At 39.0% G+C, this 27,688-nt stretch overlaps 4 protein-coding genes across 5 annotated transcripts; 1 reads left to right on the forward strand and 3 right to left on the reverse strand.

Annotated features, from left to right (window-relative positions):
• Positions 1-192: 192 nt before the first annotated feature.
• Positions 193-6,531, reverse strand: LOC133709288 (ubiquitin-like domain-containing protein CIP73). Of its 2 annotated transcripts, none has more exons than XM_062134980.1 (16): positions 6,299-6,531; positions 5,438-5,582; positions 5,211-5,328; positions 4,836-4,916; positions 4,538-4,641; positions 4,381-4,452; positions 3,926-4,087; positions 3,768-3,837; positions 3,504-3,673; positions 3,084-3,248; positions 2,918-2,989; positions 2,699-2,828; positions 2,229-2,609; positions 1,133-1,542; positions 859-939; positions 193-465 (listed from the first exon to the last, which is right to left on the reverse strand). In XM_062134980.1, exons 2-16 carry the CDS (start codon positions 5,558-5,560, stop codon positions 457-459), a joined length of 2,148 nt encoding a protein of 715 aa, XP_061990964.1. In that variant the 5' UTR covers positions 5,561-5,582; positions 6,299-6,531; the 3' UTR covers positions 193-456. The 2 variants fall into 2 exon arrangements, with proteins under 2 accessions (XP_061990964.1, XP_061990955.1); XM_062134971.1 differs by having other exon boundaries at positions 3,504-3,679.
• Positions 6,532-12,220: 5,689 nt separating this feature from the next.
• On the reverse strand, positions 12,221-13,301 carry LOC133726870 (proline-rich receptor-like protein kinase PERK2). The gene is made up of 2 exons (XM_062154510.1): positions 12,506-13,301; positions 12,221-12,315 (listed from the first exon to the last, which is right to left on the reverse strand). The coding sequence occupies exons 1-2, from the start codon at positions 13,299-13,301 to the stop codon at positions 12,221-12,223; spliced, it is 891 nt and encodes a 296-aa protein (XP_062010494.1).
• A 1,062-nt stretch (positions 13,302-14,363) lies between these two features.
• On the reverse strand, positions 14,364-16,184 carry LOC133709295 (uncharacterized). The gene is made up of 5 exons (XM_062134996.1): positions 15,916-16,184; positions 15,734-15,789; positions 15,536-15,632; positions 14,896-14,945; positions 14,364-14,788 (listed from the first exon to the last, which is right to left on the reverse strand). The coding sequence occupies exons 1-5, from the start codon at positions 15,980-15,982 to the stop codon at positions 14,594-14,596; spliced, it is 465 nt and encodes a 154-aa protein (XP_061990980.1). The 5' UTR covers positions 15,983-16,184; the 3' UTR covers positions 14,364-14,593.
• Positions 16,185-21,688: 5,504 nt separating this feature from the next.
• On the forward strand, positions 21,689-23,812 carry LOC133727213 (uncharacterized). Its single transcript, XM_062154828.1, has 6 exons — positions 21,689-21,846; positions 21,933-22,110; positions 22,361-22,924; positions 23,061-23,159; positions 23,246-23,386; positions 23,503-23,812. The coding sequence occupies exons 1-6, from the start codon at positions 21,785-21,787 to the stop codon at positions 23,647-23,649; spliced, it is 1,191 nt and encodes a 396-aa protein (XP_062010812.1). The 5' UTR covers positions 21,689-21,784; the 3' UTR covers positions 23,650-23,812.
• The last annotated feature ends 3,876 nt before the right edge of the window (positions 23,813-27,688 follow it).

Below are 27,688 nucleotides of genomic sequence, written 5' to 3' on the forward strand. Positions count from 1 at the left end.
CTGCAGCATTAATCTTCATGTTTCAAGCAAATTCTGACAATAACAACATCTAAGGGCTCAGGTTATATTAATATACAAAACCATGGAGCCAACTCGGATTTTCTGTAGACTTAATCAGCCAGGTATGGTTCACATTTCAACCTGCTGATCTAGTATAGCAGATATACAAGATACTTCAAAACTGCACATGAATTACCAAAGATGAAATTCATACTCATAATTTTCAAGTCAAATAACTCTCTCATATTTATATATCTTCAAAATCATGTCCCCAGAGCAAATCCATAACTCAAAAGAAGTTTTACAGTCTCGCTTGAGATAAAAATAAAGACCGATATTGACACAATGAGTACTGCCACCATTTGCCGGCGGCAGAAGCACAGGATTGATTATAACTCAAGACATTGACAACTGATCACGTTTCACGCCCATGGATAGCTGCTTATACCAGGTAACCTACTCCTTCTGCATTTTAAAAGCCATACTGTCAGTTCAGAAAAACCAAGAGAAACTCTTAAACTTCAAGAATATTATCAATATTAGGAAATTCTGCAGCGTAAAAATATTGTTCCCACAAAGGATGACCTTCACTCTTAACTGTAGTACTTGAACTCAAGTTCACTAAGTGACATGTTTAAGTTTATGCCAATGGCCTTCACTCCGAATTTTAAGAAGCCATGACTTAGTTCTAATCATCAATTGTATGCTGCATGCTTCCACTATCAACTTTTAAAATGTGAGAGGCTTTTATTTGAGTTAAGACACAAAGACTATGGCGTATGGCAACCTTAGACAAATCAGTAAAACAGCGAGAGAGAATAAACAACAAAAAATGGATAAGATTTTCATCAACAGCACCTTTTGACGTTTTGAACTAGGAGGCTCATCGCAATCACTCTGACTATGCCGACGCGATGTCCCAACATTGGAGTTTTCCACCTGCAAAATAAATACATGATGACTTCATGTTCTCCTATTAATTAAATAACATTTCATTTTAGCCTTAAAAACAAGATATACAATGTTATTCTTTCTTTGGCCATGATGGGAAAAATGTTAATTGAATTAGAAACCCAAAGCGATACATGAGGCATAGAAGGCCAGGAAATGATAGATGGTGTAACATGCATACCACGGTGGAAGAGTCTTGGGCCATTGTGTGCTCAGAAGAGTTTTCCGCTTCTGCAGGTACAAGACCTGGCTCTCTAGTTGCTGCTTGAGATATCAATGGCATTACTTGATGAAGTAAATTAGACAAAAAAATTCCTTCTTCGCTAACCCTTGGTTCAGCTTCGGGAGCAACAGCGACACCATTAGAAGTCCTTGCCTGATCTGATACAGAACTAGAATTCATTCCTTGTACACTGCCATCTTCTACGTGAATTTCACCACCAGGAAAGAGAGCCCTAAGTAAATTTAAAATACCGCTTGGGACCTGCCTCTCAGATTCTTGATCATTTTGGGTCCCACCAGACGATAAAAAGCTGATACTAACACTTCGTCCAGTGGGGGGATCTGGTTGCCTTATATTGGGAGTTGATCCTGTAGGACACAGCCAGTAATAAGTATTCAACTCATATAGCTACTTCACCATCTTGGTTAACTAAAGTAGAAGAGATAAACAAACTAAAATCCGGTTCCTGTATGAGCTAACAACTTAGAAGTCGAGTGAGTAAGACCTTGATCTTACAGGGTTCTAAAACATGATTGTATATTAAATCAACCCTTTCTTTTACGTGCCATTTGCAACATTACAGTAACAATTTCAAGACATGGTGATCCTTGAAACTTATGAACAAGATGAAACCTGTTCTTTCTTTTCTGAGCATCTAATAGTACAAAAAATAAGATAAAAGCAATGACGCATGCACATCATAATTTTACTTCTAGACTAATGGAGTTAAATTTGGAAACATGATTGTGCGGCCTATGTGGCAAGTTACCACAGCTCCTCTTCCTTGACTAGTACAACATATTTTTACTCACTATTCAAATCTCTTTGCCTATTGGTCTCCCTTCACCATTTTCCCATTTTGTTGCAAATAACAAGATTATAAACTAGGTACCCAACCAAAGAACCCCAGGGCCTGCTCTTCACCGTTATCAATCCCGGGGAAGCAATTTAGCCTACCATATTTGCATTTTATGTACTCATGATATGATTAACTTCAACTAGTATATTGCAGGGTACATTCATTGAGGGAGCCAGAAAAAAATGGATATGTTACCGTCTCTTGCAGGATCTGTAATGTTTTCAGAAGACTGCCGATCAGTGTGAAGGCCGGCAGGATGATGATCACCAGATGCTTGAGATCCTCGCTCACCGTTCACATTTCCAGAAGCTACATGTTGAAGCCTTCCGAGAAATGGATAGTATAACCCGATCGAACTACCAGCAGACTCAGATGGTAGGCGACTGGCAACTACGGTCCTGACTGGCACTACCCTCACACCCGAATCTCCAGTGAAAGCTGAACCATCTGAGACACTTGGTGGTGTTTGATTGGCAGGATTTTCAACACCTGAACTTGGTGCTGAGTTTCTTTGTGAAGGTTGCTGAAGATCGCGATGCTCCTCTCGATTGACATTGGCGGTGGTCGTTGGTGAACCTAATGGTTAAAGTAAATAATACTTAAACAGTGGCATATATTTTACATCAAACAAGAACTAAACAGAACGTGGAATATATAAAAGGTACCTCTTCGTATCTGTATATCAATACGCCTTGGATGAAAACCAGAACCAAGTCCATTAAGTAGACCAGAACCAGGCTGCAGAGCTCCCATGGGGATGGCACCTAAACTCATTCCTGATTGAAAAGGAAGAGGCTGACCAAATATCATTCAGTTCCAATCAGTACAGATAAAAGAACTTCAGAAGAGAGATTTGAATCTCTGGTTTAATTGTAGAAAATTACCTGAACCATTATAGGGTTAGGACCAGTCGGGGATATGAAAACTGCAGGTCCAGCATTAACCACTGCGTCAGACTGTATGAGAGATGAGCCAAAAAACTTACATAGATCAGCTAAAACTCAAAAGGACTTAGATGAATTAGCAAGAAAATTTGGATTCAGAAAATACCGGTGTTTGGCCCATTTGCAATGTCATCATAGTACGGCCAAGTTCAAGTAAACAGGCACCTAAATTATGATACAAAGCTCCAGTTGTCAATGCACTGGCTTGGGTTCTCATCCGTGCTGAGGGATCCGTCACATTCGCTTGATTCTCCAACTGGCTTGCAAGTCGCTGCCAAGATATAACATGAAAAATCACTATGTCTTTTTGTTTGACATAATAAAATCAAAGAGTTGTAAGCTTGTGACTACTATGGGATGGTGGATGGAGGTGTCCACTTATCTCTTCTACTCTAATACAATATAATAAATCACTTATGAGGACAACAAATAAAATCAAGCTACCAGCACATTATCGAATTTAAAAGACCAAATAATATACTTGCGACAATATATGGGAAATTTACAATTACACTTGAGAACGCACAAGTAGAGATTCTCCAGCTTGTTCAATGAGTAATAGTCGAGCAGTACGGATGACTTCTGCCAATGATGCAGGTGAGGGGATCCCCTCTCGTCTTATTCCGGGACCTGACGAGGAATTGGAACTTTCGTCATTCCTATGAATAGCTTCTTGACTGCGTCCTCCATCTCTGGCTGTTACTGAATGAGTGAAAGCAATTTTAGAAAACCAGAAGCCTAGGTAAAACAAACATAAATTATCATCAGAACTTGTATGGAGACAACTCACCAATGGCCAGAAAGTCGCGCCTTATATGACTCAGATATCGAGATAAAGTATTCAACGAATCAGGAATCACCTAAAAGGACCACCAATAAAGCAGAAAAAGTCAATTATTTTCTTTCAAACTGATTCATATACTAAGAAAGTTGGAATTTCAAACTTGCCAGAGGTGGCAGATTCCCCAAAGAAAATGGTGGTGAGTGACCAAAAGTGCCATTTGATCCATCAGATTGAGCCCTTGTGGTAGCTTGCTCAGATAGAAGTTGGGATAAATCAAACAAACCGCTCAAACCTGATGTCCTTTCTGGCCTCTGTGTCCCAGGATCCTGCAGCATATCAACCATCCACATACCAAATTTAATATGCAAGCACAGAGAAGTACATAAAATTCAACAAAAAGTGATATATGAATGTTGATCCATGCATATACACAATATTTATCAATTGTCAAAAGGCCATTGGAATTTCTCTTTTTCTTTTAACATCAAACAATGCAAAGAAGTCATGGCTAATACTTTTACTATGGCACCCACCAGACCCAAATAAGTCAAGTGTACATTTACAGACATACTTTGAGTCATATAGGGATTAGCTTCTGAATTTTAAATTTAAAGTTTACCGTGACATCAACGCCTTCACTGCCACTTGCAATGTTTGGGATTCCTACAGAGCCAAGAACAGCAGAGAGGAACTGCTCACAAGCAGAGATAAGAAAACCATCATAATAAGACATAATTCGACATGTGGAAACATGAATCATTTAGTTAAGCACTTACCCGACTAAAATCTGGTGGAACTCCATCCCCCTGAACAGGCACACTGAAACTTTCAATGAAGACACTCGATCGACCACGGCTTGTACTTGAAGCAGGATCAGTTGCTACAAACAGTGAACGCATGCAAATAACAGCTGTGAGATTTAAATATTTAATAATTGAACCAAGAGATCTAAAAGAGAAACCAGCTTTGCTAACATGTCCAAAGCTTATAACACAATATCCATAGAAGATGCGGTCAATAATATTTTGTCTAAAGAAAACATTTAAGGAATATCATGATATGAAGTAAATCAACCTGAATGATTTGGTAGGCCCTCGGATGACGGTGGAATAGGTTGTCTGACAACCAAATGTAAGGTGTGGCCATCCTCAACATCTAAATCGTGTTAAGAAAATCATTTCAAATGCTTCACATCAAAATCGGGTGGGTGAAACTTATTTAAAAGTGGAAAGGGGCATATGAGCTTGACTAGATAAAATGATATTAAATCCATCTTATGCAGTAACTTATAGCCACAAATAGTTAATATCCCAAATTGATTGGTGACATATTAGACCAGTTATATATCAGGAAAGACAAAGGGAAAGAGCATCCTAAGTAACTTAGAGAGCCACAAGGTTCCAAAACTTCAACTTTTACCGATCAAAACAACAACAAAAAATAGGATACGATAGGCAGAGAGAAGCTGATCATCCTTAAGAACTTTTCCTCTGCATATCAGCCGCTGTTGCTCTGATAGCACACCAGTAACAGAGGCAATCTGTTCTTTCAAAGCAGGAACTGGCATCTGCAGTTCAGAAAACAGAATGTTTAGAAATCTTTCACAGACCAATTAATACCAGCATGTCCTCATTGGAAATATTTAAGTATTTCAGAACTAGCAAAAGAGTGTGTACCTCTTTATCCACTTTGAGAGTATAGGTTTGTGAATCCAATGTCTTTATTTTTATCTCAATCGTGGGTTCACACCCATCCATCTGCTCACTCATTGGAATATGTTCAGCACCATTACTTCCCATTCTTCTCAGCTCACACTGATCCCTACAAAGAGGCAAGAGTAGAAATCAAAATCATTGTACTTCTTCTCCTCCTCCTGTACGATTCTCCATAATCTAAACTAATATTGTAAACATAATTTCACTTCAAAACAAACTCTGCTCATTATTCTGTGCTAACAGAACTAAACTCAATCACAAGTCTGCAAACATGCAAGACAACACAAAACTGAACACTATGACATTGTGTATGAGATCTAAAGCTATATTCATGCTCCACGAAATTGCAACCAACCATAAGTTACAATGTATATCAGCACTACATGGCTAGTTCCAATTGACAGCACCCATAACCCATTTCAATCCATTACCACTAAGTCATCATAAACATCAGACACTTTCCTCATTAAACAAACTTCAAGCCAACAATCAATCAATCAAAAACCAAAAACTCCACCCAAAATAACAAAACCCTTCCAACTGAACCAACTCAATTCACAATTCCCATCATGCAAATCCCTCAAAACCTCACAGAACCAAACCCTTCACTCACACACCCAAAAATCCTAGGGTTTTCAGACCCAAACAAACCACCAAAAAGACTCAAACTTTCGCAACCCACAACCGCAAAACTCATATCTGACCAGCACCCACCAATCACCAGACCCGAACCCACCCGAAAACCCGATTGACCCATCAAGCCGGAACCGGAAAACGGAAAACCCAATTCGGAAAAAAACCACGATCATGAAAAAAAGTTACCTGCTTGGCCAAGAAAGACCAAAACTTTAAGGTCTCGGCGAAGAGCCCAAGAGGGGGAATTGGCCGTTTTAGCCCTGGGAGCTCCGAGACGAGAATGGTCTCGGCGTCTGTGTCGTCGGCTCTGCTGACCCAACTTGGGCGGTGGGTCGTCGTCGGCTCTGTCACTGTGTGGCGAATGAAGGACGATGCTGATGATGACTCCAGGGAGGGAAAAATATTGGCATACTAAAAATTGGTGGTCTCACAAACCCTGTAAATTATAAATCTTTTACCTTTGGGATTTTCACCAATCCACCCCCCTTGCAGTGAAAAGTAAAAGATTTTTATTATTATTATTATTAATATGTTGTGGAGGGTATGTTATGGATGGGAGTGAGAGTCAAGTTTTCTAGGGATGTTTTTGTCTGGTAAATAGGTGCAATTGTGAATTGTGAATTGTGTATGTGAACTAGTTTTTGTGTTGTGCACTATTTACTTTCTTCCCAAGCAATGGAAAAACCTTGCTTTAAGAAAATGTTAATTTTGGACATAATCAAAATTCAGAAAATGTTAATTTTGGGCCAATAGGATAGCAAAAGTTTAGCATATATTCAGATAGAGCTAGCCCACGGTAATCAAACCAAGAGTTTTGATTGGGTATTATTCTTAAGTGTGGAAAAAGTTTGTGATTTTGGTGCTTATACTGTTAATGTTGAAGTATTTATATCAGAGATGCTAAAACTTAAATTAGCATAAATGACCAAATAACAGTCGATATGAGTTGCAGCAACTTTTGGCGGGTTAGGATAGAGGGAATCTAAATTAAAAAAAAAATGCTTTTCTCTCTGACTCTTGCAAGAGAGGCTTCTCGACCGCGGCTAGCCTTGGTTGGTGGCGGTCTTGTATCTGCGACGGTGAAGGGGGTTGTCTCTCTAATCCACGAGTGACGGGCTTGCTCAAGGGGGTTGTCTTTCTTCTTACTTGTATCACGGTTCGTGATGGCAGTGGTCGAGGATTTCTGTTCGAAGGCTATCTCAGGGTGGGGACCGAAGATGGTTTGGTATTTGCGGCGATGGAGACGCTTTAGAGCAGTCTCCTCTGGTTTGCGACGGCGACGGCTCTGGTGTAGACAAGATTGTAGCGCGGCTGCTGGAGGTGTGGGCGGGGTAGGTTTGCTCGGGGAAAGAACCAACTACGGGTTCTCTACCTTTGTTGGTGGGTTGCACCTCTATTACTTCTAATGGTGGCAGGGGCGGCGTCGTCTGTGTACAGATGCGTACATGGTCGATTTCCGACGTCAAGGGAGGCGATGGATTAAGACTGTAGCAGCAGCAATGTGGTGGTGGCTGAATTCTTCTCTAGGGTTTGCCCTAGTTTGGTTGTTTGGGCCTAGCATTGGGATGCTAGGGTTTCACCACATTGGGCCTTGCTAGAAATTGTCTTTTTGGGCTGGACTATGGGGCCATTTAGGGATGGTGGAGTCTTCTACTACAGAGGACCACGTGCTTTGTCACCTTCTACGGATAGTTTAATTTAATTTTTGTTTGGGTCGTAAAAACCAAAGTCTTAGTTGGTTCCATTTTATGTCTGCTTCGAGGTTTCTTGGTTTTTGTTAAAATAAATGTGCGTAAATTTTCTAAAAGGTGGGTGTACTGGGGACTTTTTAGGTTTTTATTCTTTTAGAATAGGGATTTCAGGAAGTTCTAAGAAACGATTCTTTCTGTCGACCCCATAGTGGTGTTTCGTTTTTATACTGCTTGCTGAACTTAATGAAATTGCTGACCTATTTCGATTAAAAAAACAAAAAAAACTTTCGGCTGGTGAATTTTTACTTTAATGTCTTATTGTTTTACTGTCGATATGTTGATTCGAAGTATTGTTTTTCGCTAAAGAAAATGAATCAACAGTACTCAAAAGCTTTAAAGGATGTACTTTATATGAACAATGGTCAAATATTTATTTCCAACTTTGGGATAATTTGTCAATTTTAATTCTTGTACGTTTTCTAATTTTGTCTTGTAATGAATTGTCAATATGAGTTGTAACATTAATTTCTTATCGTTTTACTATCAATATGTTGGTTCAAAATTTTAGAGTATTCTATTTCACTAAAGAAAATGAAAAAGAAAATAAATCAGCGGCATTTAGAGCTTTTCAAAGATGTACTTTATATGGCACGTCAAATTATTTCCTACTTTGGGATAAGCTGTCAATTTTAATTCTTGTTTTCTAATTCTGTTAATATTTTCGTAATAAATTGTCAATCTCTTCCTCTTTGCTAATCTCTAACTCATTCTTCTCATCTATTAAGTGTTGATAGAGATTAAGTACGTTCTAATCTCCCCTTATTTTCGATAAATAAATAAATATTATTTTTTTTTGAAAAATAAAATATTTATTTATTTAACAAACCCAACTTACCGTGGAAAAATTAAAGGGTAGTGCAGCTTTCAGTTTAATTGAGGAAAGACTTTCCAGCTTCCATACAGAACAAGGAAAGAAAATGAATTATCAAGTGTGTATTGTTAGCGCCGCGAGAGAGACCCAACATCTCCAAACGTTCCTGTCCGGCGGCGGCTATGGGCAGTGCCGGCTTCGCCGCGTTGTCCAGGTTTGCTGGCTGTCGGACGGGTGCTTTATTGCCCGGGGTTTTGATCTGCAGAGAAGGGGTTGGCTTGAGGTTTTGGCAGGATGGTTGGTGGAGAGTTTTGGATAGCGTCTCTGGGCGTTTTGACGTCGCTTTTCTGTGCAGATCCGGCAAGAGGCTCGAGCGTCTGGGCGCGCTCATGGTGGACTTCCATATCCAGCGGTGCTACCACGAGTGGGTGGAGGGATGGAGAGGGGCGGTGTTTGGCCAGGTTTCCTCTCGGGTCTGGATCCCCGATCTGGATCCAGGCTGCGTAGGGATGGGATCGTGGAGTTGGAGGGTGTCCTCCTGTGGTGGTCCGACGGCGATGTCAGAGCGGCGGTGGTGGAGACCTGACGTCGATGGCGGAGTGGTGGGCGTGGTGGTGCAGGCGAGATTTTGGGCTGGGCGTGAAGAATGAAGGCCGACTGCACTTGTGTTCTGGGCTCGGGCTTTGTTGCTTGGGCTAGATGGAGTTTGGGCCTGGGTCTGTGGTTGGGCTCAGGTCCCAAAATGTTTTAATTTTAATTTTTGTTTTATTGCATGTTAAATTAGGGTTTAGTTTCTTTTGGTTTGTTTTTCAGCAATAAGTTACTTTCTAGGTTTTGTTTTAAGTTTTAGCTGTTGGGTCGGGTGCACTGCAATTTTGGCATAGACAATCTTCTATTCAGCGATCTAGAGGTCGTTCCTATTCTGGAGTTAGGTCAGCAGCGGTGGCGAAAATGTCTGGCGGTGGCATACTGGCATAGCCAATCATCCTTGGCCTTCTAGTGGGATTGTTCCTGTATGATCTTGAGTCGGAGGTGATGGCGATTTGGAGCATTTGTGGATTGATGGTGTTGACATTAAGGTGGCAATGGTCTTCGGTTTAATTTAGTCTCAGGTATGACGGTCTAGCATTTCTGTTTGGTCGGGTTCGAAGTCACAACTAGTGTAGACTTGGTCGATCAAAGGCAGGTCAGGAGGACTCTGGGTGGCGAGTTAGTGTTGACAAAGTTGTGTGCATGCGCCTATTGTCTTTGCCTTTTAATTGTAGTGCAAGTTAAGTCGGAGTTTGTTTGGCTCCGTTAGTCTGTCATGTTGGAGTTCCAGTGTGAAGTCCAGTGGTCATTTTTGTGTATGAGATGATGTCAAAACTCATTGTATCCAGTTCATTATTAATGAAGTTTCTTCTTGATAAAAAAAAAAAAGTGTGTATTTTTTCTAGTTAATAACTAATAAATCTTGATTGAGAAAAAACTTCTCTTCCTTTTAGAAACCCTAAAGTCGGCCGCTCTTCGTTTGCTGCAAAATTGTTCTCGTCCGGCGGCGCCCCGACGTCTGGGTGGCCTTTGGCCTCGCCGCCGTCATGGGATTGCTGCCGGACGGGAGATCGATCTCTACCGCCCATAGGACTTTGTCAGAGGGGCTGTGTTCTATGGTTTTGTCAGTTTGGTTCGGCTGGGCTGGTGGGAGGTGGGAGTCATGCTGTTACAGGTTGGGTTTCCGTCCCTGCGTTGAGTTTCTTGGAATGTCGACGCCGCCTTGAATTTTTGATCGATGGTGGTGTGGGGTTGTGAGGACCCAGATTGGGGATGGTGGTGTTCCATGGCGCGTGGCTCAGGACGACGCGGGTCGGCAGCATGGCAGCGTGCCCCAGGACGACGCAGGTTGGCAGCATGGCAGCGTGCCCCAGGACGACGCAGGTTGGCAACATGGCGACGTGGGTCGGACGAACTCAGCCGGCGGGTGACGTATGACAAGGGAGACGGGAAGATGGTGGACTGGGCCCGAATCAGGCTGCTGGGCCTGGAGTGCTCCCCTTGGTGACTATCCTATTGGGCTTAGTTTTTGGGTTGGGGTTCTATCCTAGTCCATTAGCTTCTAAATTTGGGCTAGGGTTTAGGCTCTTGGCCCAAACCTATGTTTTTAGATTTTTTTTTTTTGTCTAATTACAATCAGTTTCCTTGTATTAGGAACCTAGAATTTTAGCGTCTCCGGCGTAGTATCAAAGGAGGATCTCCGCTATCTCTACAGTCTGAAATGTATAATGAGGTCTATTTCTACGTACTACTGTGGGTACTACCACTACATTCTTTCTGTCTATATGTCCTTAAATGATAGCGGAATGGTATGTAATGGCCTATTCTGGCTTGTGATGAATATATTATTTCGCCCCGTGGGCTTGATTCAAAAAAGGAAAGAAACGGAATTACCTATATGGAAGAGGAAAGAGTGCATGGACCTATAAATAGGTGGTTAGCCGGCCAGGCTAATTAGACTAGGATATTGCTTCATAGTCGCAACCACTATGTTAAACTCAGTGATTACTGTGGAGGAAATCGACAAGTTCCAATATCGTAGTGAGATTCAAGTAAAGGATGAAATCAGCTCATACACGAGAAATTGGAACTTGTTGTCAGAGTTCCGACCAAGTGAGGTGGTTGTGTTCGAGTTTAATCTCACTAGGTATTCAGAAATAATTGATTCGGTACTCTTTTCCGATCTAAAGCCGGTTGTATATAGTCCACCGTTCCAAGCTCTACGGTGGCGTTGATAGCTTGATGCATAAGGTCGCTGAGCTCACACAGGAGGCTCTTAGAAGCATGCGTGCTCCAGACGAGTACCTGCCGGATACTGTTGTGAAGATTTTCGGTGTGGTTCGGTCACTGGCAAGCCGCATTAATAACCGTGATGAAGTTATGTTAATGTGGACATAAACTACTATCAGCTTACTCATGGTGGTGGTGATGATAGGGTTTCAGGCAAGGGATCAATGTGGATGGATTTCGGCTGGGGGTCATTGGAACCACTTGACGATGACGATCGATGATGATGAAGTCATGAAAATTTCTGGCTTCGCCAACCCTAATGGTGCAACTAAATTAGCCATTGAGATGTTGGAGAAAGAGACTTCCAAGTTCATGTGCTATTTGTAGCATTTTTGTTGAAATTGTTGGATGAGTTGTAAATATATTATGTAGAGCGAGTAGTATCTATACAAATTCGTATGTTCAATCAGTTGTAATCACTTCCCTGCTACTGTCTTAATTTCCATATTAAAATTCAAAGTATCTGAGTATATGGTCCAGGTGCTCGATCAATTAATTAAATTCGAAATTAATAATATTTCACCATTCCAGTTGAGATTTAAATTCAAAATTAATAATATTTAACAGTTGAGATACGTACTTTTGCTACTTATTAAACTCCAACTTTAGTACTAACGAGACAATAAGAATTCATTTATTCATGATGCAATCAAGCCGATTACATGCTTACAATATTGTTTGCTAGCTAACAGACTATAAGAAACTAATTTTAAATGTAACAGATAGTTAATTAGAATATCGAAATCCAATTCCATCATCAGTAGCAGTACTACTGTTGAAGTCGAACACTGATGATTTCTGGTCCGCATCATTGTTCTGGTCTGCAACATATTTAAACAAATCATTCACTGAAATTGCATAAATATGGTCAACAGTATACTCGCACAAGTTATGGCGCTCTAGCCATAACTTGTGCAGAGTGTGGCTTACTAAATTATAGCATACCTGACTAGAACATGCGTGGGGGTGCGGGGCTTATATTCATGCATATTCCAATACACACAGGTATACAAGCTGCCTTAGGAATATCCCTTGGTATTTCGAATCGTTTCCAACCGGGAGGACTGGGAATGTTTGGAGTGCCCGGAGTTGCAGGCGTGCTCGGAGCTGTGGGAGTACCAGGAGCGTTTGGAGTGCCCGGAGTTGCAGGCGTACTCGGAGCTGCGGGAGTACCAGGAGTTGGAGTGCCCGGAGTTGCAGGTGTGCCCGGAGCTGCCGGAGTACCAGGAGTTGTAGGAGTGCCCGGAGTTGCAGGCGTGCCCGGAGCTGAGGGAGTACTGGGAGTTGTGGGAGTGCCAGGAGTTGTGGGTGTGCTAGGAGTTGTGGGATTGCTGGGGGGAGTTCTGGGGGTGCGCCGAAATTTATTGGGTTGTATCGATGGACCAAAGATCGAGGCACAATCAGCACTACATTGCACAGTACAAAGAGCTCTATCAGCCGGATTAGGACCTGATGGTGGCGGTTGTGGCGCTGGGGGAAGAACAAGGGGAGGTGGTGGCGGTGGGGGAAGAACAACGGGAGGAGGAGGTGGGATATAGCTATAATAATAAGGAACACCTGGTGGTACTAACCCCTGGGAAGGATCAGGGCTGGGAATGGGAGGTGGTCCTGATGGTGGCGGTTGTGGTGGTGGTGGAAGAACAACGGGAGGAGGAGGTGGGATATAACTATAATAATAAGGAACACCTAGTGGTACTAACCCCAGGGAAGGATCAGGGCTAGGAATGGGAGGTGGTGGTAAGCTCACCTGAGCTTGCAACAAAAAGGACTGAAATAGCAAAGCCATAAGCATAGTGAAAAGCTTCATCTTGCTAGGTAAATCTGCTACTGCTTCTAACTTCTGTTGGTGTCAAAAATGTACAGAATCTGGCCTCTATATATAGTCCTACAACCCTTAACTTCTTCATTCTCTGGTAACGTATATTGCATTATTAGTGGAGTATATTAACAATTAATCATATATGCAACAATCACAAGTTCACGACCAAGTACGTAAACAAGAGGTCAATTAGGAAATTAGTTCCATGCATATCGAACAAATTATCAATCATGATCTCATGATCCTATCATCCACCAAATTACAATTTGATTATAAATTATCCTAAATATATACACAGATTCTGTCACTCAATCATATCTTATCTGGCCGTCATATTAATTAACAGAGATAAAATTGATCATCATCTTTAGATAGCAGCTAATTGATCCTGAATGAATTGAATCTATGATAATCATTAATAGACAATCTATTTAAATCATAACTCTAAAAATATTTGATTAGCACACCACTCAGATTTATCATGGATATAATTAGCTCATAAGTTAGATTTTCCCCTTTAATGGAATTATTTTGTAGCAAACTAATATTTATTTAATAAATTTTCATTAATTATTCAAGAATCCAACCATGCCAGCTGCCAACAACAAAAGGTGTATATATATGATCCTCTAATTGCTTTAAGAGTATTTATTAGTTTCTTGTCATTTGATTTAACATGCAAGCATGAGATAGAGTTATACACCAAAAAATAATAAATGAATGTATTACCGAGCATGGTGGTTTGGTACGGTCACTCACGTCTCCTATGGGCCACTAGAGATACTGACCCAATAAAGAACATGTGAGCCCACATGTACCCTGCAATCAATATGGTGGGCGCGGAATCCCCATGAGCCCAATGCCATGATCGAACTTACTGCATAGCATATAGTATACGATGTACCTACTCAATCAGTGAACACCACGCCCAGGACTTCAACATTTCTATCTATATAGTTGCCGATCGTTCTTATTTCTTAAAGTGCTTAAGAAAAATCCCAGTAGAAGGATCCAAAATTCCAAATCATAGTTTAAAAGCAGCAATAACGATGAGAATCAAGCGCTAATAGAATTTTAGAATAATACTTTACGATTACAAAAGTTAATAGATTCCTAAGTTCCTAACCCTAAATTCTGCAGCATTTCTGTAATGCTGTCCAATAGTACTTAAATACTAATTCTAGCTAGCTAGCTATATATTAATATATCCTCTTTATTTATTGGTCTAACAGTACTCTGATCGAGGAGTAGTACTTAGTTTTGATTTATATTGATATTGATCAATTGTGTATCGGAGGTTTTCTCCTGGCAGGAGAATAATCCATTTCGGTCATGTCTATGGGGTCCGGGTATTGGTGTCCGGTTGCTGCAACCTCTTCCTTCTCCTCCTCATGGTGCTTATCGGAATTAGTAGCTGATGACGACTCAGCTAATTTCGGATGCCCAACATTCCTACCAACAATATTCTTCTCATTCTGTAAATACATAGATCGAATTAATTAGTCAATTAATTGCTAGCTAGCTAATTACGTACTGATCCAATTAGTTAATCAGTATTCGTTATTGATGAACAATAACCAACCTTGGTAGTGGTAGTAGAAGATGTCACAGTGATTAGTTTTCTACTGCTTCCTGCAACAATAGAAATGAAGCCACTTAGGTATGGGTCTTTATTTTTTAATTAAATACTATGTCAAAGTCTTCTCCAGAAGTGTGTGTGTGTGTGTGTGTGTGTTAGTTGCACTAGCATATATATTAGTTAATCATAAGGCTTGTAAAAATGTAGTAACTAGTACTAATTAAGTATACAAGTCAATAGTTAGACTAGTTCTGCTGGCATGGGACCAAATTTTGTTCTGTAGCTAGATTGATTAATACATGGTAATTAAGCTAGAGGTTCCAATCTTATGAAACCCAACTGATCTTTCGTGAAGAACATGCAGTATAGCTAGAGAATCACAAAATGAAAAAAGATCGAGAAGAATGAAATGGATCTATCTACATCTAATCTAACTATGAAGCTAGCTAGCTAGGAAGGAATATATGATCGAATCTAATTAACTAATGGTGCTTGGATCTGTGTCTCCTAGGTCCACAGTAATCTTCATGAATTCTTGGTAACCAGTGGTGCGAGTGTGATGATGAGGACTTCTCGGACGGAGATATTGCTGAAGAAGAAGAAGAAGATCTAGGAACTTTAATTTTCTTCAAGCTAGTAGTACCTGATGATAAGCAGCGATCATCACGTCCACAATCTTTGCCGAGTACACCAGAAGCTGCAGTGTTTTCGCTTTTTGGGGTTAAAACAGTACTATCCTCCTGAGATATTCAAGAACAATTAGATTAATTAGTTTTAGATCCATGTACATAGGGGAAGAAAATGTAAGGAACTTCTAAAAGAAAAGAGAAAAAGTACCCACATGTATATTCTTGTTCTGTTGCTTGACTGATAAAAATCCTTTCTCCAATCGGATCCCTTCAATTTAAGATAACCAGAAACTCATTTCAGAACGAATTCAAATACAAGTATATGATGCCAAAACAAGATCCTGATTCATCTGATACTTGCAACCATACATAACTGGTGCATATATATACATACCTTGAGCCTGAGAAAGGAGCAGGGACAGAAGAAGAAGATAGACTGCTAGAGATGCAGTAGTACTCATTTGGACTAAAGCTTATGATGATCTATCAAAAAGAAAATGGAGAAACTAGCTAGTAGCACTAAATACAAATATATAGGAACTAAGGATTATTGGAGGAATTAGTAAATGTTGTCAGGAACAAAGATCTCTTTTTTCTGCAGGTTTCTCTCACCTTCTGTTCAACAGTTTAAGTTTTAGTAGGGGAGCTCTGTGAATGAAGAAATGGTACCTAGCTAGCAGCTGCTTAAATAGTTGAATACAAATATGAAATGTAGGCCCACGTTAACTTCTCCAACATGAGCTTAATTTAATGGGATCAATTTATCATGGAGACCCAATTCGACCAAAAATAAAATTATGGGGACCCGGCATTGTCGATCTTTTTTTTATGAAAAAAGCCCTAATAATATATTAATATATAGGAAGTATGGGAAAAGTGCATTTGCTTTGCTTCTCAATAGTCCCATCTTTTTGGGTTATAATGAGGGTTTTCATGAATCTTGATCGATCTTCAAATTCAAGTCTTGTTTTATATAAAAGGAAGTTCTACTATACACGCATGTATGATATGCACACATAATTCAACGGTGTGTACGTTGGAAGTAGATGAGAGAAAATACTACTTATAAGTTATAACTTACGTATTGTCAAATTATGTGGATATGTCATTGTATGTATGGTACAAATTTTGTTATATAAATAAGCAATGAAGTTACCAATTGATTTTTCTTTTCTTTTTTGGCTAAAAGATGGTGGATAGGAGAGGAAAAAGCCTCCTTATCGCACCATTTTATTAATCAAAGAAGAAGAGTGAAGTAGGGGACCAAAACCAAAATCTCCTAAAAAAACAAATAACAGACTAACTAATACGAAATTGAGGTAGACCTCTAATATCACTATTATAATATGATACTATAAAAGGTGGAGGATCATCCCACCACACCAAATTAGAACAAGACGTACCATGATTTGCCAAAACATCATCTATTTAATTTCATTCCGGAAAAATATGAGAAATTCTAAAGCTCAGATTAGGGAAGCCTTTGCTCAATCTTTTCAGATGTATGATGCATCAATCACAATATAACAGCTAGCTAGCTTTTCATGTTGTGTCTCAATTTTCATGCAACAAAGTAGGTCTTTTCGATTGTGGGATTAGACGGTCCGATTATTTTGGTTAGTCAACGAAGCTACATAGCTTGCTTTTGGGTTGAGGTCGAAGAATGGAATGCATATGGATACATGACTACTTTATTTAGTCATATGGCTACGTACTACAAGCAGAGGTACTCCACTTTGGGTGATTAATCATTTCAAATGTCTATAGGAATGGATATGACGCATGCACTTCATATTATATCTATCTCGTGAAAAATAACCTATGGGTTATATGGTAGGGCATAATAGTAAGGGAGCGATGGGACCTTTCAAGAAAAAAAAAATATATATATACAAGGCCTTCATCATTTCTATAGTAAGTGGAAAGAAATTTCACTTTAGAGTACTGGTGGAAAGAAATTCCACTTTGGAGTAGTGAAAATAAGGTTCTGGAATAGATTGATTTAAATAAGTTCCAAAACATGGTGTACTTCTCCTTCTTTGATCTAGGTTGTTTAGTGAGGATTTTCAGTCGTAATCCATTACAAATATCACTATAATCAATAGCATTGCCTCATTTTCAGTTTTTCACCATAAGATCATACCTAGTTTTTAAATTTGATGATTTGTAATTATAACTCAATTATTGTTATTTTTTTTTTTGGTAATTACTTGTAGTGGATGTAAAATCTTGTTTGGTCGTATGAATTTATACAACGTGTAAGCTAATAACCTTCTCAACACATGAATGAGTGATAATTTTGTCGCATGATGAGAGCAATGCAACCAACATATATGATATCAACATAGTACTATAGTACTTTTTAACAATGATGGTTAAATTCTAATAGATGTTTTAGTGAAAAATATGACATTAGATTCTAATAGATTCACTAGTAGTGATATAATTATCATCAACGAATTTCTGCCCCATTTCAACCCTTCAAAAACAGAGTGCCCGGGCAACAGCCCACGTGTCAGGCAACAACCACAGTTAATTTGACGGCGACAGGCAAACACAAAGTCACCGTTTCACATCGCCAAACCACCGCCGACCCGACGTGGCATGGCAGCATGTCTCTTGCATGCCATTGGCTGCCGGCCCTGCCCAACCTAGTGATGGCCACTAGGCCCACTCCACGTGGACGTCCACATCCGGCAGCCCCCACCCTATACGACGTGGCGAGGAGCTTGGCCACCCGGTCACCGCCGTATCACGAGCCATGTCTGTTTCTTCGCCGTCAGCCAAACATCCCCGGTGGGGACCTTGTCGAAACCACAGACCTACTTTATGCTTGCGATGACTTTCTAAGCCAAACCTTTCGTTGCCTTTTCTTTTTGGTGAGGAAATGGTTTTAAGGGTTTAGAAACCTTCCGTTGCTTTTAGTTTCTGTGACGGAGTGGTTTTAGGGTTTATCAGAAACACGTTGTTCATCTCGTAGGAAAATACAAAACAGAACCTCAACACCTTTTGAACAAAGCCAAAGAGTTTTCTTGAATGATTAATCACTCATCGATCAGTGAAGTTAAAAGCCAATCTGGACCTCACTAATTATGATGTCACTTTAGAGACACTGTTCTGGAGCTACATGTATGTACGTCCTAGTTTGATTAGTATAGTTAATTAGTTAGATTATTATTAACTCAAGAGTCAATCCCAATGGATAATCGATCTTGCTAAGTTCTGTTTGTGCTTTCTGTCATAGAAAAATGCTCAAATTGGGGGCTGCTGTCAAATGACCTAACCAGCTACTATATTATATACTTAAATGATCGTTAATTATAAACTAATTACTCTTAAAGTATTCTCTCAACTCCTGCTGCCATTTGTTAATCCTCTTTAGTTATTCTCATTTGTACGTGCTGTCTAAACTAGTTATTATCAAATTTAATGCAGAAAGAATGAATTAATTCTTGTTTAGTCCCTCTCAGAAGTTTCAGAATCAGAATAATGGAAACTGTCTATCATCGACATAAAGTGACTGTTATTTGTTGAATACAAATGATTGTTGAAACGAATTATAAGATTTAAAGAGTCATGGGATGAATATTAATTAATGTGTAAGTTACTTGACAACTAATCAAGTTGGATTTGATTACATGCAGGTGGATATGTGCATATAGATTGAGCCGACAGTGAGACATCACATGTTTTTAGGGTTGAGCTAATGTTTGAAATTGGCAGGGACCGCCATTGTCCACTGATTTCAACGCTGAACATTTCGTTGATCTAGATACATGTTTTGTGGTGGTATGTCTGGTTCCAATGTTGATTTACAACCAGATTATCCAATATGATTTAATGCATGATCGATTAAGAAATAGATAGATCAAGATTTACGTACACTATGCATATAGATATCATGCACTAAATTGACTATGTTGTTTGATAGAGAGACTTTATTCTAGTACATTTCATCAATCGCAAGATAACTTAACATGTTAATTACGTGTTTACATATCGATCAAGAATTCAAAACTCTTGACTAATTGAAACAGTATTACGTACTATCGTGATAATCGAATTATTCAATAGGGGAACTACTCTAGTACATTTTGATTATGAGATATATATAATGATTATAATCTAATTGGACATCCAGTTAGTTAATTAACAAATGGATGAAATTATATTATTATTAGCAAAAAACCCAAGTAATTAACCAGGCTATAGACAGCCTATTCTCCTAGCTCAAGCGGTTAATTTTTTTGATGGATATCAGAACCGGCCAGAAATGTGTTATGATTTGGACAATGGATACAGAAATTAATGTTGGACCCAATGGATAGGTTTATAGTAGGACATGGAGTTTAATTTACGTAGTGTTTTATATATGCTAGCAACATACCATGCATCAAAATAAATATTGGTAGTTAGCTAGGACCAAAAAGAACATGAACATCTCATGCAAGATCGACGCAATATCTCTATGTATATAATATATGAATGCTAGGTTAGGTACTCCTTAATGAATCAATTAGATACATATCGATTTAATTACACACCATCCATTAGGATTTCATGAACTAATGCAAATAGCATTACCATGTCAAGCACATATAATTCACGTTAGAAAGTGGTATGGGCTAGTTTAGGACGGACGATAGAGCCATAAAGGAGGTATATAAGTTTACTGTCTTTTTCATAAATAATAGACCATCACATTAGATGCGAGTCTCATCACAGAAAATATATAACTAGAACCATACTTCAGCGCGGATCAGTGTAAAAAATCATATTTTGTTGAATTTTAGACAATTTATGAAGATTGAGTTTCACATATATTGAAAAAGATGCTACCTACGTCTTAATCTTGCTCTTCTGGCCTTTTTTTTTTTTTCAAACTCTTCAAACCGCGATTGTTTAATAGTGTTGTTATTCATTGGTCGAAGAAGATGATCCTCCCTTACCAAATATTTCCTCATAATTCAGGTCTTTGAATATGCATAAAAATTAATCAAAAAAGAAGAAGAAGAACATGCACGACAGATTAGAGCTTGGAAATGTACGCAGATTGGGAAATGATCGAGAATCCCACCGACCACCGTCTTGTTCACACATGCAGATAGAAACAATAACACAGTGCATGCGGAGGCTTTGAAATTTATGTAAACTTGTCCTCCACTACAAGCTAGTACTCTTTGCATTATTGGTATAAGGAAGAAATATGTTACTCTCTGTTTGCCTGTATTTTGGGTTATAACTTATAGGCCTTCCCATACTAGGCTTAAATACCTAACACGTTTTCTGCTAGATGGCACATGGGTGCGACCCCATTTGCCATGGAGCTCGAGAGCAAGATCGAAGAAATTGAATACGGTTGAAGACTCCAACTAGAAAACCATGGAGCTCGAGATAGCTGGTGCAAGTAAGCCATAGTCATTTGTCATATAGTACTTGTTTCTCCAAGTATAGTCAACAAGTACTTTTTTCGATTACAAAGTATAGTAAACAAGTTGTAACCAAAAAAGTATAGTAAACAAGTTGGTGCATGACATGTTTTGGGCCACATCCTCGACACAAATTGGCTCAAGTGATAACATTTTAGCGTTCATTGATTGATTTGACAATACTACTTGTCTTGTCATCGGACTCATGATCGAATTACAAATGGTACCGGTCCTTTGGTTAGAGCTGTCGTCTTTCTATGTTGGATTTGAGCTACCTACTATGAATTTTGAGATTTATCAGGTTTAATGTTACGTCATTAGATATTCATCGATGCATGTTATATTTATTATTTTAAAGTCCAGAGATGAACTGAAATTGACTAAGTTGAGTGTTAATGAATTTTACCAATAATACCATCTTTTTTGCGCATTGTATCATGTTGTTTAAAAACTTACAATTTCTTCATCCAATAAACAAAAATGTATCTTAGAATGAGGTAAAAGGAAAAAAAATTACTTTTTGTTATTTGAGGATACAATTTGAGACATTTGAAACTAGGTGTAATGTAAGGTAAAACAGCATAGCTATTTTAATGAAAGGTAAAAAGCACAAAATGTACAACCACCTTACAGTCTTGAGAGGCTCGTCATTTTACCATTAAAATCCCGCGCCACCTAAATCGCTAAGCCACCCCACGATGCAGTACCCATTTTCCTCCACTCTAATTTTGATTCTTTACATCTCTGGCTCTCAATCCTTTAACACTAATCTTTATTAATATATCTCTGTTTCAATGAAACCTATTGTAATTTCAATTCTTTCAGTCTGTAATTATGCGTGGGACTTGTTCCAATGTCGATGATTCCCCTCAAGAACAACCATCTGAGCAGCCAATGTAAGTGAATCAAACTTGTACATGTAACCAATCAATAACCGATACCCTTTTAGTGACTCATTGAGTTATTCTTATCTTGTGCTCAGAATATGTGAGTGTTCCAATGAGGAAAATTGTGAATGTAGTAGAGGGATGACTTCTGCTGCACATTTTATAAAACACCTTCCAGGTGAAAGTCAAGGGCCTCAGCTAAATAATGTCGGTGTTGGATTGCTTGCCAATTTTGAATCCGAGAGGGTCAATGGCCATCTTTTATCTCATCCTGTGAGTTTTTTTTTTTTTAGTATCCTAAAGCATAAAGATTTAACCTTTACATTTTGTTATACTAGCATGCATAATGTTCGTATTGTTATTACTTGATACAAGTTGGTTGTGACCCAATTTGTGGAAACAATAGGCCTCAAATGTTCATAGATTTTCAATGCCATGGCATTGAATTTATGCTGTTCATAGTGTTTTCTTGGGTTCCATGACCGTTAGTATTGAGTTTTAATACATGGTGAATCTTCTGCAGGCATCTTCATCTTCATCCTCATCCCAAAGATCACATTCACATCAAGCTTTAAAACGTACAAGCAGCCAGGTCTCAAACAAGGCAGAGTGTACTTCATCAATGGTCAATCATAACTCGTCGCAAAGACTAATGGTCCGAAGGAACTCGCATCCTAATTCAGAAGCCACAGTAAGAGGCCTAACAAGTTGCATTCCCAACAGTACTCCAAACCTTATTAACTCTGGAAATTGCACCACATTGCTTTTCGGATCCACTCCTCTTTGCCGATTCTCTCTTTCTCAAGGTCTTTTGGGGGTGCCTTCGAATCTTTTCCACTCTGTAATGCCTGCCATTCAGCTTCCCCACGCAAGTGGAGATTCAACATCTCAAATAGAAGAAGCTCCTGCTACTTTGGATGATAGTGGATTCCCTAGTGAGAACCAAATAATTGATATATGGAGGCAACTCCTCATGGAATCGACTCTATATGTACATAGGCCGGCCGATATATTGTTAGAAGGTTCAAGTTCCGTCTTTAGGGTAACGGCTGACAATGGATCAGTGGACTTCAGACTTGTAACAGAGGTTTGCCTAGTTCGTTGATCGACTACATATGTGCAACATGTTTAAATTTCTGCATGATTCAACTTTGTTGCATATTTGATTACATTCTTATAGTCTAATTCTGCACTTGATTGATTACCTCATAAAACATGCGCAGAACGCTGAAGTTGTTAACCAATCACTAGTGTACTTTTCTATTGAAATGCGCAATCGCTTTGGAGGCATGAGGCTTGATGTGGATAACATGTCATATGAGGTATTCTTACATGAAAGATTTATTGATGAATAATGCTTGACTTGTATATATCAATACTTCTTTATCTTCTCCTACCACCTTTACAGGAACTATTGGCTTTAGAAGATCACATAGGGTATGTCAGCACAGGATTATCGGAGGAAGCAGCTGTTGCATCTCTCAAACGCAGTAATTATTTTCTGCTTGCTGATGAAAATGCTCAGAAAGAGTTTTGCAGCATCTGCCAGGTACTTTGTTTATAGTTTCATCTTCTTCGGATATTATATAGTTTCTGTGGCCAAGTGAAAAATGATTATATTATCAATGTGAATAATAACAATTACCATGTTGGTTTTCATAACAGGAGGATTTTATAGAGGAAGATGAGCTAGGAACATTGGATTGCGGACACAGCTTCCACATTTGTTGCATCAAACAATGGCTAGGATATAAAAACGTGTGTCCTATATGCAAATCTCCTGCCTTATCTACTACGTTCTCACTTATTTAAATTCAATGAGGTGTCATGTACAGTAGTTGAATTTTTCTGAGAATTTTATGGTGAGGACTCCATTAATTGTTATGTTTGTCTTTAGTTTTGTTTTACAAAATGTACATACTTACATATTGTTAATACATGTGCAAATCATATATCTATATATAATGTATTTTTAACTGAATCACCGAATCCCAACTCTACCTTTAATTTGTTTCCCTTTAGGCTTTAGGCTAGAGTTTCGTTTCCCTATCCTAAATAGGAAAAAGAGTGTGTGTATATATATGTATATCCACACACTCAAAGTAGACAAAGCTGTGAAAGCTAACCAAACAAGAGGATTGGAGGAACAATATGCATGGTTTATAAGCACTTCTCAAACTAAAAAAAAATCAAAATGTCGATCCCTTTTTTTTTTATTTAAAGATTTTCTAAAGTACAAAAAAATAAACGTTTATATAAGAAAAAAAAATTGTTTGAAAATTTGGTGTTCTATCAATTAAAGGAGTAGACAAACATTCAAAATGCTACTTTTAATCTAATGCTTAGTATAACTGTATAAGCACACTTGTAGGTATACGCTTTTCAACACACTCTCGTGACGGATCCATGCAATGGATTTAGTGTGTGCACTTGTATTTGATAACATGATCGCCATAGATGGAAAGCTTGAAGAAGAAGATGAACTTACAGAGAAAAGAGAGAGAGCTTTAGACAAAAATATCTGAGAGATTTTCTAATTAATGAAGTCGTAATCCCAATTATTACAACACACTAGTATTTATAGCAGCTGAAAATAGATGGAAGAGACCCTAGCTATTACAGTGAATAACAGCCTGTAAATACACGTAAGCAACACATCACTGAGCTACCACTACATGCATTTCAGCTGGACACCATCTTATTCGTTGACAGCAGACTGAGACATGCATAGTCACCATGTTGACGTTCTCATTGACCTGCTAACACCTCCCCTCAATCTCAGTAGGGGTTAGCACACTGAGATTGACACAATGTGTACTGACAAGTGACAACTGAGCTAGTGTAACCCCTTCGTAAGACCATCTGCAGTATACTCAAAAGCTGGAGTATGCTCAGAAGAAGGAACATCATGAAGTAACAGATCATACCATTACACTCACTCTCTAACAACATGAAAAAGCTTTGCGTACCAGTTCTTGATGTATCCACACTAGTTCTATGAATTAAGGCACAAAAATCTTGAAATGTCTTCTTCTTGATACTCAAACATTTGGCTTTGGTAAGCATGGAATTCTCATAAATCGGACTTCTTCTTGGATCAAATTGTTCACAAGGTAAGTCAAAAAGCTGTAGAGACTGACTTGTGAGTTTCTTTTTCCACAGCCCATCTCCATCTATACATTTCAAATCACCATCAATAGTTTTTGGGCAACCTATCACCCGAGTTTTCAAGTTCAGTCCCTTAAAGTTTTCAGCAAGGAGGCACGCATTTGTGTTTGAGTCATCTCCTCCAATCACAACAAGACCATCCAAATCAAGCTTCACAGCTGTCTCATGTGCTTGCTTAAACTGCTCTGGAGTTTCAATCTTGTCTCTTCCACTACAAATCATATCAAAACCACCCTGATTTCTGTATGGATAAACATACTCCGGTGTAAGCTCAACGTATTTGCATTTCATGATACCAGCAGGTCCACCTCTGAAACCATACATTGTGCTCCCTTTGGCGCGAACTTGCAAGTAATCGAAAATTCCAGAAATCACATTGTGACCTCCAGGTGCATGGCCTCCAGATAACACGACACCAATCTTCAACTTCTGGTTAGGCAGCTCTGCACTGGAATCACACTCCACCAACTGTGCATCAGCTTGATCATTATTAATCATATTCTGATCTCCCCCATCAACCACAGCAGGAGAGACACCAATGTGGGTGTCAAGAGAGTTATCCAGAGCAGAACAGATAGAAAGAATAACTTGTGACTGATCCGGACTAAAAGAAGGACGAGGAGAACTAGTACCTGCATATGGAAAACCCTGTGCAGTAATAGAAACACTAGAAGAACTAGCTCCATTGATATTATGTACAGTCATTGCAGCAAGAGTAGAAGGAGGTTCAGCTCCTTGAAATGCATAGTTTGATCTGTGATGGCAGTCCAAGGATGCATGTCCCTTCAGGCCACAGATTTGACAAATGATCACAGAGTTAGAGATATGATTAGGAGGGATGTCAACCCTGTAGAAGCAATTTGCAGCAGTGTGGCCTTTCTTCCTACAGATTTGACACTTAGGTGATATCCCACTGTTGTTCCTATATTCACCATTGTTGTTATTGAGTGGATTCTGGAAGCACTTGCTAGCAATATGACCCTTCTTGTGACAAATTTGACATTCTGTGTTTTGATAGCAATTCCTGGTAGTATGACCTTTCTTGTTGCAGATTTGGCACTCAACACCAGCATGACTCCTGAAGGTACTACCTCCTTGGCTGTCAGTTTGATTGAATTTCCCATTATTATTCCAGGAAGTCAGTTTATTACCTGTCCAGAGACCTTTGCCCTTGTCAGTTCCATATGTGCTTGAGTAAGACTTATTCTCACTGCCAGAGTAGTGAGGAATATTGTTAGGCCTGTATGTATTACTTCTAGTTGCCATAGCAGTCATAGAGTTCTGTGGCAGGAGTTGTCCCTCAATGTCCCTTTCTGCGGCAAGAAGCTGAACCCTAAGATCTTTCAAAGAAATAGGTGTATCTCTTGCACGAATTACTGTCTTGATCATAGAGTATTCATCAAGCAGACCATTCAGTGTGACAACAACAATATCTTCATCAATGAGAGTAACTCCAACTGAGCTTAATTGATCTCTTGCATGTTTGATTCGCAGCAGATACTCATCCACAGAATCAGCACCTTTCTTGATAGTCTGTAAATCAGTCTTCAACTGCATAATATTGGCTCTTGAGCAGGAAGAGAACCTCTCAAGCAAAGCAAGCCAGGCATCATGAGAGGATTTGCTGCCAACAATAACCTCCATAGTGTCATCATCCAGAGTAGCCATTAGAAGGCCAAGCAGGGCTTTATCAGTCTTCTTCCAAATCTTGTAAGCACTAGTGATTTCCCTTGTAACTTCACCTTGTTCAGTAAGAACAAAGCAAGGTGGACAGAGAAATGTGCCATCAAAGTAGCCAAACAAGTCAATTCCCTCTAGGACAGACTGAAACTGAAAACTCCATTTCACAAAGTTGTTCTCTCCAAGTCGAACAGTGATCATGCTCAGCAGTGAGCGAATCTCAGATTGTGACACAACAATGATATTCATTTTATCACAAATCAACAAGTTATAGCAATTATCAGAATTTTGTTATCAACTGTTATCAATTATCAGAATTTTGTTATCAACAATGATATTCCTCAACACACAAGTTTTGTTATCAACTGTTATATTATCACAAAGTTCACAAAGGACTATGAACAGCTTTATCATCAACTTATAGATCTCCTCATATGAAGGTTGTAAGAGTCAGATGCATCACAATGAACATATGAGCACAGCTACAGTGAAATTGAGAGAACACAGAGTGAATAAAGCTCACCAGATGAAGCCATTGCTTGGAGTAAGCTTGAGACGAAGAGTAAGCATGATTTGTAGAGTAGAATCTAGAATCACACCTTGATTTTCCAGAATTCAAATTAGAGTAGCCAAAACAAGAATCACAGCTAGAGTTCAGAAGAAACGAGCTCAGATGCACACAAATTCACAGATCTAGAGCACCACTACAAGCACAGTCGAGATCTAAGCTACAAAAGTAAATCTAGGACTTCAGCTCATATGAATCACAGAGACTTTGATTGCGGAAGCAGGAAGTGGATGAATTACAACTACAACATGATGATAGGTCACAGGATCATGAGCCGTAGCTCTGATACCATAATAAAGTAATCTGAGGTTCACATCCAAAACCAATTGACAATGGATGGAGAGGCCCAAACCCTTATAAACTCATAAGCAAAGTTATATTTTTCCAATGTGGGAGTTATATTTATACACATTCTCAACATACCATGATAAAGTA

This window comes from Rosa rugosa, chromosome 1 (genome assembly GCF_958449725.1).
Source record: "Rosa rugosa chromosome 1, drRosRugo1.1, whole genome shotgun sequence".
Taxonomy (NCBI): Eukaryota; Viridiplantae; Streptophyta; class Magnoliopsida; order Rosales; family Rosaceae; genus Rosa; species Rosa rugosa.

Coding starts and splice junctions, on each gene's coding strand:
- LOC133709288 (XM_062134971.1), bottom strand. CDS start 5,560: ATGGGAAGTAATGGTGCTGAACATATTCCAATGAGTGAGCAGATGGAT. Junction 5,329..5,437: donor CTCTCAAAGTGGATAAAGAG/GTACACACTCTT, acceptor TCTGAACTGCAG/ATGCCAGTTCCTGCTTTGAA. Junction 3,838..3,925: donor TGGGGAATCTGCCACCTCTG/GCAAGTTTGAAA, acceptor TGGTCCTTTTAG/GTGATTCCTGATTCGTTGAA.
- LOC133727213 (XM_062154828.1), top strand. CDS start 21,785: ATGCGTGGGACTTGTTCCAATGTCGATGATTCCCCTCAAGAACAACCA. Junction 21,847..21,932: donor CAACCATCTGAGCAGCCAAT/GTAAGTGAATCA, acceptor TCTTGTGCTCAG/AATATGTGAGTGTTCCAATG. Junction 23,387..23,502: donor AGTTTTGCAGCATCTGCCAG/GTACTTTGTTTA, acceptor TTTTCATAACAG/GAGGATTTTATAGAGGAAGA.
- LOC133726870 (XM_062154510.1), bottom strand. CDS start 13,301: ATGAAGCTTTTCACTATGCTTATGGCTTTGCTATTTCAGTCCTTTTTG. Junction 12,316..12,505: donor GGATATTCCTAAGGCAGCTT/GTATACCTGTGT, acceptor AATATGTTGCAG/ACCAGAACAATGATGCGGAC.
- LOC133709295 (XM_062134996.1), bottom strand. CDS start 15,982: ATGAGTACTACTGCATCTCTAGCAGTCTATCTTCTTCTTCTGTCCCTG. Junction 15,790..15,915: donor GCTCCTTTCTCAGGCTCAAG/GTATGTATATAT, acceptor CTTAAATTGAAG/GGATCCGATTGGAGAAAGGA. Junction 14,946..15,535: donor TGATCGCTGCTTATCATCAG/GTACTACTAGCT, acceptor CTATTGTTGCAG/GAAGCAGTAGAAAACTAATC.